This window comes from Carya illinoinensis, chromosome 15, assembly GCF_018687715.1.
Source record: "Carya illinoinensis cultivar Pawnee chromosome 15, C.illinoinensisPawnee_v1, whole genome shotgun sequence".
NCBI lineage: Eukaryota > Viridiplantae > Streptophyta > Magnoliopsida > Fagales > Juglandaceae > Carya > Carya illinoinensis.
The window spans coordinates 7,180,785-7,195,182 of record NC_056766.1 but is presented as its reverse complement, the minus strand read 5'-3'; the positions used below and the strand labels follow the sequence as shown (position 1 = coordinate 7,195,182).

General features: G+C 33.0%; 1 protein-coding gene across 3 annotated transcripts; it reads right to left on the bottom strand.

Annotated features, from left to right (window-relative positions):
- Window positions 1-79: 79 nt before the first annotated feature.
- On the bottom strand, window positions 80-6,730 carry LOC122296401 (branched-chain-amino-acid aminotransferase 2, chloroplastic). 3 transcript variants are annotated; one of them, XM_043106065.1, is made up of 10 exons: window positions 6,480-6,730; window positions 3,252-3,325; window positions 2,829-3,000; window positions 2,464-2,640; window positions 2,192-2,323; window positions 2,005-2,103; window positions 1,799-1,915; window positions 1,486-1,581; window positions 510-622; window positions 80-379 (listed from the first exon to the last, which is right to left on the bottom strand). In XM_043106065.1, exons 1-10 carry the CDS (start codon window positions 6,570-6,572, stop codon window positions 265-267), a joined length of 1,188 nt encoding a protein of 395 aa, XP_042961999.1. In that variant the 5' UTR covers window positions 6,573-6,730; the 3' UTR covers window positions 80-264. The 3 variants fall into 3 exon arrangements, with proteins under 3 accessions (XP_042961999.1, XP_042962000.1, XP_042962001.1); XM_043106066.1 differs by lacking the exon at window positions 6,480-6,730 and adding an exon at window positions 4,178-4,435; XM_043106067.1 differs by lacking the exon at window positions 6,480-6,730 and adding an exon at window positions 3,538-3,607.
- Window positions 6,731-14,398: the final 7,668 nt, after the last annotated feature.

The window sequence follows — 14,398 nt, the reverse complement described above, 5'->3', positions numbered from 1 at the left end:
AATTATTTTTATTATAAAATAGATTTAACGTATCATATGAAACCGTATCAATTTATGAAAAATTTACAAAAGATCTTGATTTGCAAACCACAACAAATACATAATGTGTATTTATCCTTTTTTGGAGGAGATATAATTTCATTTTTGGATGCTTAGATTTGTGAATTTGTCACTGAAATGATCATATTATGTTCAGGAGAATAACACTTTTTTACACAATTTGATATTTGGTCCATGAGGTGGTGGGTACAGAGCTTTTTCAATCTAATCAATCTCTACGATCCAGCCTTTGTTATCTTTAATCAGACCCCTTTTTATCCCTTCAAGGGTTGAGTGAAGTTCCTGTGACACAGTGTGAGGGCCTGTTTTATACAGAATCCTGCGTATGGAGAGGTTGAATGAGTTAGAAATGTGCAGTATTTCATGGATTCTGCAACAAGAGAGAGAGAGAGAGAGAGAGAGAGAGAGAGAGAGAGTTCTGCATTGAGCAAATCATAGGTTAGCGTTACCTTTGACCCTTGTATGTAACGCTCCCTACAGGAGCAACGCCAACAGCAGTTCCAGTGCAGAAAATTTCATCAGCATCAATCAGTTCAATAAGGGAAATAACACGCTCCTCAACCTGACCCAGATTACGCACAGACGTTAGAATTTTCAATGATGCTCTGCATTTTGCCCCGGACAGCATTTAATGTTGTTGAGTCTACTGACTGCCTGTGTCTATGTATCTTTATCCGAATTGCAGATAATTTTGGATCAAAAATTTATTGAGGATCATTCCTGCCATTTCAAAATTTTGAAACGAAGTACAAGTTAACCTTTCTCCCTAAAACTTTTTTGGTTTTTCTCTGTTGGACTTTTTGTGTGAGCCTAGTTTTGTTTTATGGCGGCTCGATTTGATAACCCGACCGATAAAAATTAGGAAATTGGATTTTCAATAGTAATTTTGGACCCATTTTAGCTCTTAATCTGATCTGATCTTCTAATTAGGGATTTACCAGATGTTGTATTAAACCTTTCTATAGCCACCAATTAGTGTTCCCACATAAATATTCACCATTCATATACGGCTGCACTCTGTATTCTACTTTAATTCTAATTAAAGTCGTCGGCAACTCTATAGACGTAGGCACATTGTCAAATCACATAAAGCTTGTGTTTGTATGTGATTGATTTCGTTTTTTATTTTACTTAGTCTCTTATTGTTCCTAACATTTTCATCGTTTTATTGAAGGTGGCTCCCAAAAAGGTCCCAGCCAGGCCATGCCAGTCCTACCTTCACACCCTGTTAAGAGTAAGTTGATGATAGCAAATAAAAAGAGCAAAATACAAAGAGGGGATCCCATACTCAAGCATGAGCATTACATCTACACTGGGGGAGTGGCCTTTCAACTTTTTAATTGAAAGCCCTTTGATAGAAGCATTTTTTCAAAGCTTAGTTAAAAATTAGTTTCAAGCTGTGATTCAGTGGTGCAAGAAAAGCACCTGGTAACCATGCCCACGGGCAATGTCAATGATGCTTTTGCGGGTAACTCCTTCAAGAATGGTCCCATTTGCTGCAGGAGTAGAAATAACATTGCCCTGAATACAGAGGATACGTAACATGAATCAGAATAGTAGAAAAAAGAAGATGACAAACCCATCATTGTGCATAAACTTTCTGGTAAATTGACTGGCACTTTGTTTAATTATGTCTACTGTTCATTCATCTCAATTTACTGATTATGAGTTTCAGCAATTGATGCTGCTGTCTTTCTTTACAATTTACTGTGAAACAAAATTAATTTAAGAGATATACCTTAAGAATGAAAATGTTACAAGATGACACCTCCTCAATGAACCTCTTATTCACAGAGTCCAGGTATACGACATCAGAAAATCCTCTGCTTTTTGCTCTAGTCAATGCTTTCAGACCCTACATTTCAAGCAAAATGATGTTTTACATTTCAATGCAGTTAAACCCTAATTCACACAAGGTTTCATCACAGCACAAATCCCCCATACTGGGCCATAGTTGGTGATTGATTTGATCCCTCCAGTTCCACCGCAAGAGGCGCGATCAAACTCTTCCTCAACATACAAGTTCAAGGGTGCAAAACCCTCCTGTTTATAAACCAAGAGCATTTGAAAACTTCTATCAGTAGTAATTTAAACCAAAAAAAAAAAAAAAGACGTGTGCATATATCCCCACCTTGAAATAGTTTCCAACAGGGGAAACATAAATAAGGAATATGTATTCGGGTGCTGCACCCAAACCCAATATTTCACCACTTCCCATGAGCAGAGGCCTCAAATATAGAGACCCTTTCCCCGCAGGAGGAACCTGTTTTCGTATTCAATGCCACAAATTCATATATTTAAAAATATGTTTAAACTTCCACTGACAGAAGTAACTCAGAAAACAATAGAAGTGCCAATGCAGCATAAATCTTGGGCATTTTCTTCAAGAAAGAGAGAGATTACCCAACGCTTGTTGGCTATGGCAGTTTGCTTCACAGCATCTACAAATTGATCAATGGAGGGTGATGGCATGCACATTCTTTCAGCCCCCATTTTCATGCGAATTGCATTCTGTTCTGGACGGAAGAGAAGAAGGCGTCCCTCTTCACTCCTGTATGCTTTTGTGCCTTCAAACAGTCCCTGTTCAGATTTTTCACTTGATTATAAGTTTCATTTAGGCTACACAAGTCCAGGGTAAAACAAAGCTGCACTAAACATTCCTAAATTCAATGAAATAAAACCCTTTTTCTGAAAAGAAAAACAATCAAACAAGACATCCTTTGTTTCCATAAAGTTAAATTCTGAAGCAAACATCAACTGCAGCATACCTGCCCATAATTTAGAACTCCAGCAGCAGGGCTCAGCTCAATGTTTCCATATCGACTAAGCTGTCCTTGTTCAAAACACTCTCCTTTAGTGCATTTCGTCATGTACATGTAATCAGTACGCATCATGCAAAAGCCAAGATTATCCCAGTCGACTTCTGAGTATTCATCATCGCTGAAATTGCAGGGGCACAATAAGACAAGCCGAGAGCAGAAGCAGGAAATATAAAAGGAGACATACAACACCATTCCAAAAAGCCAACAAAACAAAATAGGGAGAAAACATTCAAAACATCCTGAAAAAAGGTTTAAACTTTCATTTATGATCCGATATTTAAAAACATGCACAGTATTAAACGCAGATAAACTAAAGCATCTGCGTAAAGTTGAACCAAATAGTACTGATTTGGTACAAAGCAGAGTTACCTGTAAGTAGATGGTTGGAATACTTGTTGCAGAGAAGAGGAAGCCTGAGATGCAAATCTATGGTAATCTCCTATCTGCAAAATGTTCAAATATATCATTAATTCCTCCTAATCTCATAGCAATCTTTGTTATCCAACCGATATCGATAAGCAAGGAACAACACTAAGATAATGAACTAAAGAACTATTGAAGAACAACCTTGAATTATAGATGGAAGCATGAATTACTTCTTATTGATCTAATTAATTAATGATCATTAAGTGATATTTAGAGGAAAATTACAAACCTTGAAATAAGAAAGAAAACTGTTTACCGTTAGTATTTAATTTTATAGAATTTAACTTTGTCTATATCTCTTTAAACTGTAGAAAATATTTAAATTAAAAACTTATAAGAGATCTGGATGCCTAGCCAGAAGGTATTATATGGACCATAATTCATCTCAGGATATATAGGACAAGACCAACACGTCGGCGCCACATGATCCGAGGTAGATGATGCCACAAATGGCCTGTAGTATAAATATACCTAGAATGTCCAAATTGTCCAGCCCATTGGTACGTATTGGCCCATAACTACCTGTTTTGGATAATCATCCTTCGATCCTCCAAGAACAGGGAATGAAAAGAAGGAGATCCATAAGAAAGAAAGAAAGAAAGAAACAGAAAAGGAGCTAAAAGAAAATGAGCAAGAGGACAAAGCACCAACACGATCGAAGAATCAAGAAAAGAATGAAAAGAAAACAGAAGAAATTAACTTCACATATCAAACATGTTCACCCAGAAAACAAAACACGACAATGAAGAACACGTAGGAAAAAAAAAAACAAAACCCAAAACAATCTTGTAAATATGTCAAGAAGATCAGAACCATAAAAACAGCATCTTTTAAACCATAACATGATGTCAATAGGTAATAAACAAAACCTTGGACGAAGAATAACTGGTTCGAAGAGATTGAAGCAGATTGCGAAAGCATGCACGCCTTGAAATCATGTTAACCAGATTCAATTAAAAGGGATGGATTTGATGAGCAGAAAGATAACAGCAGTAGTGTTGGATAAAGAATGGGTGAGAGTTTGCAAGAAAGATATAAAACAGAGGATCTAAGAACAGAGCCAATAGAATTCTGCGAAAGAGGAGGTAGAAAGGGCCAAAATATATACAGAGGCTATGTCGAGCATGGAACACCGATGTAGTCTTTTTCTATCCAAAACGGAAGGAGGGAAAGCTGGCCGAGATTTCATTATCTGATTTTGACAGTTACTATTACCTTAGATAGGCTTGAATAAGCATTATTGTTGTTACAATAAAATACCTTAATTCTTAGGCATGGATATTTAAGAACCGTTTGAAAACGTAATTATTCTAAAATATTCTCAAATGTTTTATTATTATTTACATATATTTTTGTATCTAAACGAGTCTTTTGGCCCATTTTAAAATTTAGATTCAATTGAAATCAACTCAGTTTAGTTTAATTTTAAGTTGAATCTAATATTTAAATATATAATTCTCAAATTATTAAACTCATCTTAATTCAAAATCTCTTAATACATAAGACCCACAATCTATTTCAACTTTATATAAATACATCTAAACTCATCTTAGGTGAATTTTATAAAATTCACTCAATCATATCAACTCACTTTTATTCATAAAAAATTCAATTCATCTTAACTCAACTCAACTCAACGTCCAAGTGTAATATCTCTCAATGAAGAAAAAATATATATATATTTAAAAAAATTAAATCAATGAAAAGAGATGAATTTAATAATTTAAATTAAAAGTGAGGATTCATATTCTATGAATTATTTCTCTTAATATATTAGTATCGATATAAACAAGATAATTAATTTATCCTAATATTATAATATTAATTATTTTCAATCTAGAAACAGGCAACCAGCCGTACCGATAAGTTACGTGCGAGGGTTGGTCGATACATCAAATAAATGCATGCACCTACTAACTATTTTTTAAAAAAATTAATTAATTAAGAAATGGACTGACAAAAAAAATGAAAAACATGTGTATAATTTCATTTCGTGTTTAAAAAATAATATAGGTTTTTATTAAGAGCATTTAAAACGCATTAAATACGATAACATGAAGAAGAAAGAAAAAAATATTAAAAAAAAAAAATCTCAGCATATGCTGGTCTGTCTTCTCCATGCAATTACCCTTCTTTTCTGGTTTTTTTTAAACCTAATCCTCTGGTTTTCGTCTCTTTCTATTGAAAGAAAAATGTTCGATCTAGAAGTACTCATGATCACCACATGCATGTTAGCGGCCACTCTATTGCCAACCCAAGTCGAAAATCTGGCAGTATTTCATCGAAAAAATTCAGCAAAATCATCGGCAAGCATGGCACACACATGCCAACATATTTTCACTGCATCTAACAAACTGTATCAAAACCATCACTCAAGCCGGCCTGGTCTCTCTTTGCTCGTCCAAAAAAATATAAGATTGGGTCGAGGATCGACTAACCTTTCGGTTTTTTTTTTTTTTTTTTTTGCTTTATGGTTTCGGTATATATTTCTTTTATATGAATTATTTTTATTATAATATAATATTTTATATTAAAAGAATAATAATAGATACAATTTTTAAAAAAATACTCTAAAGAACTTGCATATCATTGTTTCTTTGTTAGAAAACTCCAACTCGATCCTATTGCATCCTTGTCTGTTTATTAAAAAGATGTTTTCTTACAAAAGAAAAAAACGATATTATCCTCGACAAGATTTGTATTGAATACATCGATCTTTCTAAAAGTTAAAAAGTTAGATCAGACGTCACAATCGATCGGAGAACAGTAGTTTCCTTGTAAAAAAACATCTCGATAGGATCACATACGAGAAAACATGGAATATCCATAATCATTAATCTGTTAATGCTTTAAAGCAAAAAAAAAAAAAAAAGGTCGGGAGATAGGAAACGGACGGTGACCTTATAGAGATCGGATACTGATTTTTTTAAACTCGAGCACTTTACCCCATACTGTTACGTACCGGCCAGTTTAGTATTCAGATGATCCATGCATGATCTTGAGTTCAAGATTAATTCATATACATACACATATACATATATATATTATTCAGAACTACTTACAGATTTAAGATTACTTACCCATAATAAATAATTGACAGAAAGGTTGCAGACAAAAGTAGTGACAGGATGTAATAATGTAAGAGACAAGTTACATAAAAAAGTAATTAACCTTTGATGAAAAAGAAGAAGGAGAAGGAGAAGAAGAACCGGATCGAAAGGATTGAACCAGCTTGTTGCCAAAGCGTGTGCATCTTTGGATCATTTTTGCTCTTGAAAAACGTACAGCAGTACCAAAATTCAGAGCTCGAGGTCTCAGAGGAAATTAATGGTATGCAAAAACTAAAAGAAAATGATGGATATAAACGAAAAGTGATCGAGATCAGGAGCAGACAAGAAAACCAAGTAGCTAGGGAAAGAAATTATGGGGAGAATGCATTCAAACTGGGTTGATAAAGGGACAAGAACAGATAAGAGGAATGGATTTTTCATTATTTTAGTAATTTATTTTACAAAAATCATAAACTTGAATAAATTTTTCTGGACATGATAGTATTTAAAAAGGGCCATATTTTGTTATTAGTATACGTGTAATATTAAATATAATTATAATCTTATGTATTGTGTATTTTTTTTTTTTAAATCAGTAAAATTTATTATTAAAAAATTAGTTTTTTATATAAATTTTTATATTTATTTAAATAAATATACAGAATTTACAAACTTTATGACTGATAGATATTATTATATATATAAATGTCAATCGGGAACTTTTTGGAGAGGAAGATTGGGAAGTAGCTGGAAGAGATAGGGATTGGGGGAAGCAAGTAAGCCAATCTAAGAAAAGAACGGATAGGAAGAAAGGAGCTGGCATGGCACTGACAGTGGCAGTGCACATCCAAAACTAGCCCATTTTGGCAGTGTGTTTCCACGTCAGAAACATGAACTAGCCATTAGTAACAGGCTAAGAGCCATTAGTTTATTAGTTGTGAAAGAGATGAAGAGAGGATCTCAGACACACTTTGATTCCAGAGTAATGCGGCTAAGGACAAAATTAGGTCCGAATCATCTTGAGGTGGCTGAGAAAAGGGTTGCGTACGGAGACCTTCCTCCTTAGTGCTTTCAAATATTAATTATGGACCATGGTCCATGCGGACCTTTGGTCAAGCGGCTCCAATAATGGAAACAAATAAATTATCGTAAAAAATATTGTAACGTTATAATCGATATAATATCATATCAAATTTATGTTTTAGACGAATCATGTTCGAACGATATTAACTTATTAACTCTTTTTTTATCCACTTTCATAAACTTTAATATATACTTATTGTAAAAAATATATATTTTTATTCAATTATTTTTTCTTTTTTCTCATAATCTTATAATATCTCAAACAAATTCTCACAATTATCAAATATTCTTACATAATATCCAAACATGCCCTTATCTCAAGTTGAGATGTTCATAAACAGATTAGTTAAACAATTGGTAAATCCATTATTTCATGCAATTTAAATCCAGAAAGAGAAAAACTAAATAGCTAGTTAAAATTTAAGAGTAAAGCTACAGCCACCCAGTCGGGATCAAAATTTGGATCTTGATAAGTGTATTTCATATTTTTTATTTTTTTATATGCATTTTTTTAACATTATAAAAAAATTTAAAAAAAATCACCATATTATTAAAAAAACACTTTTTTAATCATTAAATAAAAAATAATTACATTGGAACCCAACTTCGACGGGTTTAGCATTTCGATCTGAAAATCTAAATTTTGTTCATGTTCTTTTTCAAATGTTTATTCTTGTTAAATAACTAGAATTATAACCTTTCTACAGAACTTTATTATTGTCAAATAGCTAGGTTTTATTTTTTAATAAATCACGATTGTTTTTTAAGAAAAAGAAATTTCCCCGTAGAGCAGAATTAGGGAGGGATTCCCATCGATCTCCAAAAACAAAATGTCACGTCAATTATCAATTCCATCTTACTATAGATAGCCAAACGTTCAAGCTGGGACGACCAACTTCAAACCATCTGGAAAAACAGATTTAATTCATCAGAAAGAGAAAGGATATAATTTCGAACAAACGAATTGGAAGAAAGAAAGAGACTTGCAACTTTGACAGTGACGAAATATAGACCCTTTAAGAAAACGATATATATATACATGCAATAGAATTATATTTTAATTAAAAAATATCTTTATAATTCTGATATTTTTCAAATTAATTATGATTCTTTCCGTATGAACTTCACTAGCTTCCATTAAACAAGTGGGAATTCCTTTTTATTTTTATTTTAGAAGAAGTCTGAATTCCAAAATAAATGTATTAATTAATGATGGACAAGTCGTGCACATAATAATGTTGCCTTTGCATGCTGATGCATTGCATAATCAGTGTTACGATTTTAAACGAATAATGATATATATATATATATATATATAAGTTTTAAATATACAAATTTAAAAAAAAAATGTAAATTTATCATTAAAAAAATAGAAAATTAGTTTTTTTTAATAACTCATTTTTCTACTAAATGCTCGTTTGAATTTAAAGATGAGATGAGATAGTTTTAGATAAAAATTAAAAATTATATAAAATATTATTAAAATATTATTTTTTAATTTTATTATTATTTTAATATTTACAAAAATTAAATTATTTTTTATATTTTATATAAAAATTTAAAATATTTATAATAAAATGAGATGATCTCTAAATTTAAACGAGCTCTAAAAATAATCTAAAACAAAATTTATACGTTAAAAATTTGTATTTAATACTCCTCATTTCTAATACAAAACAGTTAAGTACTCCCTAATGATTGATCGTGGCTCTCGAGTAATTCCTGAAATTAGTATTGAGTAGTGTTGTCTTCATCATAATTTCTGTCACATCTGCACTTTAAATCCTTTGACGAAACACTCAATTAATCTTGCAGATGGATTGCACTTTCTGCCAATTTCCGGGCTCCAGCTGGTTGGCAACAATATGGCCTATCGCAATCCCTCACAAATTGTCCATCGTAAGGCACACTTTAAAAAGATGGACGGCACTTTGACGAATCGATATAACGACTCCGGTTACATCACAAATTACTTGGCCTCCCCCAATTGCTCACAAACAGTCCGAGCCTTCTATAATGCCAATTTGTCCTACGGCCTCAAACGTACTTAAAAAGCATGGATGCCCCTTTCACGACTACTCAAGAAAGACTCCAGTCAACCATATCGGAGCCTAAGGGTACGTGTGTATTTTGAGTTGAGTTTAGTTTAATTAAATTAAATTGAAATGAAAATTAAAAATTAAATAAAATATTATTAAAATATTATTTTTTTAATATTATAATATTTTAAAATTTAAAAAAATTTAATTATTTATTATATTTTATTTTAAAAGTTAAAAAAAATATAATAATTAGATAAGATGAATTGAAAAGGGTAGAAGAATCAAACGCAACCTAAATTATAAATAAATAACTTGTCTTTACATTGTACAGTACTAGAATTTTACAAGTTCTATATATTCTCTGTAAAAGAAATTAAATAAATATTAAGATTTGCATAAAAAAAAATTTATATTTTAATTATAAATTTTGTTATTTTTCAAAACACGAATGGGCCGAGCTTTCACGACTTGAGTCAGTCATATCAGAGCTGACATTATAGAGAAATAATTGTTATTATAAATTGTGATATTAAATGTGTGAATTTATTGAATATGAGTTATTTTTTATTTTTATGAACCATTATTACAAAAAAAAATGCATTGGTTCAATGATAAAGATCTATTGCTTCCAATGAAAGGGTAGAAGTATGAAACTGTTAAGAGAAATGTTGTCAACCAGGAAATAACCTAGCTCTCAAAGTGATCAAGATCAGCCTAGAGAAGCAGAAACATCATCAAACACAATTAACAAGACTGAACCAAGAGTTCCAAGTGCTGAAGACATTGAGTAGCTCTAGAATTGTGTTTGTCGATCCCTTCCAGTACTACGAGTGTAATTGTGGAATCCTAGTGAAACTACTTTTATTCTAGTGTACCTTTAGTCATGGATTCCTGGTTAAACAATAATATGTAATTGTTATTTATAAATAAACTGTGCTGCACTGATCGATATGGAACAAGCAGAAATTATTCAATCAAAATTATTCTTCAACATAAATTTTATAAGTACACTTTGATTTATTTTATGAAATAAGTGAAGTATTAGATTTGGACAGACACAATACCTAGATCGGCCAAGGCCTTTCACATGGACCGAACAAACACTTTGAATTTGTGCAATGCTTCGAAAATCAATTTAACTAAAAACCACTTGAGGAGGCTCTTGCCCTCACTACCCTAAGGAGGCGCCAAACCTAGGCTAGGCATGACTCTTGGTTTTTAAGTAAAATACCATGACCTTTAAATCAGTAGTTGCCAGCTGAAATGTTATAAGTGAATAGTCATGATATTTCACATTGTGTCATTTTATTCTCTATAAATAGAGGATGAGACCCACGAATTTGATCATTCTATCCTCTCATTTTTTCAGTTATTTACACAATTTTGTAGTGGAACTTTAAAAGAAAAATTTTAGAATTGTTATCTGCAGTTAATGACTTTGTTGTATTCTGTAAGGGAATAACCAGATAGCAAACTCTTTTTAGTGGGGGTAATTATCACCTTAAAGATAATGTTCTACATGCCTTAAAGTCGTATTTATTATTTCAAATTACTGAATCTGCTCAAATTTGTTTCAACAATAATTTGTGTCATATTGGAGCTTACTTTGTACAGTATTAAACCCTTACAAGTTTCATATACTCCCTTCACAAAAAACTAAGTAAATATTATAGACCCACGTAAAAAAATTCACTTTTTAATGGTGAATTTCATTATTTTTCAAAGGAAATATGAGAGATTTACACATTCTAAAACTGTATTTAGTATTACTCTATATTATAAAGACATAAATTAATAGTATAATTAAATTCATCATAAAGAACAAAAAATTATACCTTCTAAGTGATATGGAATCTCATTCATTGCTTACACTCAATATAGAAATCACAATCTACCACTTTAAATTTTCAAAGTCTTTATTAGATCATTCTATTATAGGTGGCACGGGTCAAATTCTATGTTTCTTATTAGAATCGACTCTAATATAATTTATAATGCTCTAAAGAAGATTCAAATCATAATTGTGGTCTAACCTTTGTCTTCATAATTGTGGCATGATGGATGTGTGTTTTAAGGGTCATTTGATGACTTGGTGCAATGGCCAAGGTGGTCTAGCTTAGAGTTGGGCTAGATTAGATAGGTGCTTCATTGATTCAAATTTTATTAACTTGTTTCCAAATGTTTATTATCATGTTTCCAAATGTTTATTATCATGTTTTCAATCGTTCTACTTCAGATCATTCCCCCCTGGTGATCAATATGGGGGAAGACCCTTTTAATTATGGCCCTAGTCCTTTTCGTTTTCAATATATGTGGACTGATCACAAGGATTTTACGAGTTATGTGAAGGAGGTATGGAATCAAGCAGGGTTTGGTTTTGGGCTACAAAAGTTTTCTTCTAAACTGAAAAGGGTCAAGGTGGCTTTAAAGGAGTGGAATCAGCGTGTGTTAGGACGAACTACTGTTATCATAAAAGATATTGAATCTCGCATTGAGAGGTTAGATAATCACTTCAGGATTGTTTCAATGTTGAGGATGATTATGATCTCATGGTCTCTAATTTGGAACTTTCTACTTGGAAGAAGCGAGAAGGGATGAGGCTTTCTCATATGGCTAAAAAGACTTGGTCAAAAGATGGGGATCAAAATTCTAAATTTTCTCATGCTATCTTAAAGTCTAAACAACATAAAAGGATTAGTGACATGTGTCTTGCGGATGGTACTTGTTTACAATCTCCCCTTCAGATTCGTAAGGCTGCCGTAGATTACTTTCAATAATTTTTGGGCGACAATCGCAGAGTTAATTTACCAGATTTAAGTGATCTTGTCACCTCTGTGATTGCTGCTGGTGACAATTTTTCTCTTTGTCAGGATCCCTCGATGGAGGAGATTAAAAATGCTAGCTTTAGTATTCCTATTGATAGTAGTCCTGACTCTGATGGTTTTGGTTCTGAATTTTATCGTGTTTGTTGGGAATTTATTAAGGATGAGTTGTTGGAAGCCATTAATGAGTTCTTTCATACTAAATCTTTTCCCAGGTTCTACACGGTTTCGTATATTATTCTCATTCCTAAGGTGGATAAGCCTTCTGATTTTGATAAATTTCGGCCCATTAGTCTCTGTTCAGTTATTTATAAGGTCTGCTCTAAAATTATTGTGGCCCGCTTGACGAGTTTGCTTTTTAAAATGACTTCTCAGGAGCAAGGGACGTTGATTCCTTGTCGTAGTATTTTTGATAATATTAGTTTAACCCAAGAGATGATCCACTCTATTAATAAAATATCCAATGGGGGTAATGTGGTTATCAAATTGGATTAGTCCTAGGCATATGATAGAGTGGATTGGAATTTTTTATTAGGTTATGGATGCAATTGGCTTTTCTCCTCAGGTCTATGATTTGATTAAGGCATGCATTTCCCTGCCTTGGTACTCTGTCATGATTAATGGCACCCCCTTGGAGTTTTTCAAAGATTATCATGGTCTTCGGTAGGAAGATTCTTTATCACCTTATTTGTTTATCATTATGCAGGAGGTGCTTTCGCGTCTTCTTCAATGCTACTTTGATCATGGTAAAATTGAGCAGTTCTCTCAAGCTAGGGGTACTCCTCTTGTTTCTCATCTCATGTATGTTGATGATAATGCTATTTTTGCAAATGGTGCAAAAGGTCTATAAGAGGTTTGGCTCAAGTGTTGAAGCTTTATGAGGATTGGTCGGGCCAAGCCCCTAGTAAGGGAAAAAGTGCTATCTACTTTTCTAAACGCATTACAGCTCCCCACAAGTGATTGAGATGATTTACTTGGGAAAGTTAAAAGGAAAATTGCTGGGTGGAAAATGAAACTGCTTTCATCTGGTGGTAGAACTATACTTTTGAGGCATGTTCTGTCGAGTATGGCCACTCATCTACTTGTTGTTTTACATGTTCCTAATGTGGTCTTGTTGGCATTGAATAGACTCCTGAGTTCTTTCTTTTGGGGTGATACTGCGGGTAAGGGTAAGAAAAAATGGGTATCTTGGAGACATATTTGTAAAACTATTGAAAAATGTGAGATTGGTATTCGTGATTTTGGTGATATACAGAAAGCTTTAGATATGAAATTCACCTGAAAATTGCTCTTGGGAAATTCTTTATGGGCGGACTTTTTCAGAGGTAAATATGTTCGAGGTAAGCATTTGTCTCTTGTGGATTCTAATAAAGGTACACGGTTTTGGAAGGTGATTGTTAAAAGTATCCCGACTGTTTTAACTAATTCTCAGTGTCTGGTGAGAGATGGTAATATTTCCTTCTGGTATGATAATTTGGGATGAAGATGCCCTTTCCATGATCATTACTCGGTAATTGTTAAGCTTTTTCTGAAGATTAAAAAGTGTCATATTGATAATGGGTAGGATATTCCTTTATTGGAAATGCTTGTGGGTCATCAGAAAGCTATGGAGTTGGTGCATTTCTTCACTTCTCGTAAGGAGGGGCAGATGTCCTTATTTGAAAAAATGATACAGATGGCAAGTTTAACACTAAGTATGCTTGGGATTGTATAAGGGTTAGAGCGCCTGCTTTACCTTGGGCTTAATGGATTTGGCATGCTACTCTCCCAAAAAAATTCATGTTTTGATGTGGAAAGCTACTAATAATTGTTTGAGTGTGGATGAAAAGATCAGGTTGGCTGGTATGCCCATGGTCTCTAAATGTAATTGTTGTTCCGTGGGTCATCTTAAGGATCTTAATCATATTTTGTGTACAAGCGATCTTGCTAGACAAATTTGGCCCTTGGCTGTAGTCCATTTAGGTGTGCACATGGGTTCTTTTCGTACTTGGTAGGAGCAGGTCAACTTTTGTTTTCACCGTGCTGGCAACTCCTCTTATATTCGGACCATTTTTGGCCTTATTCCATCTATCGTTTCTTGGAAGTTATGAGAT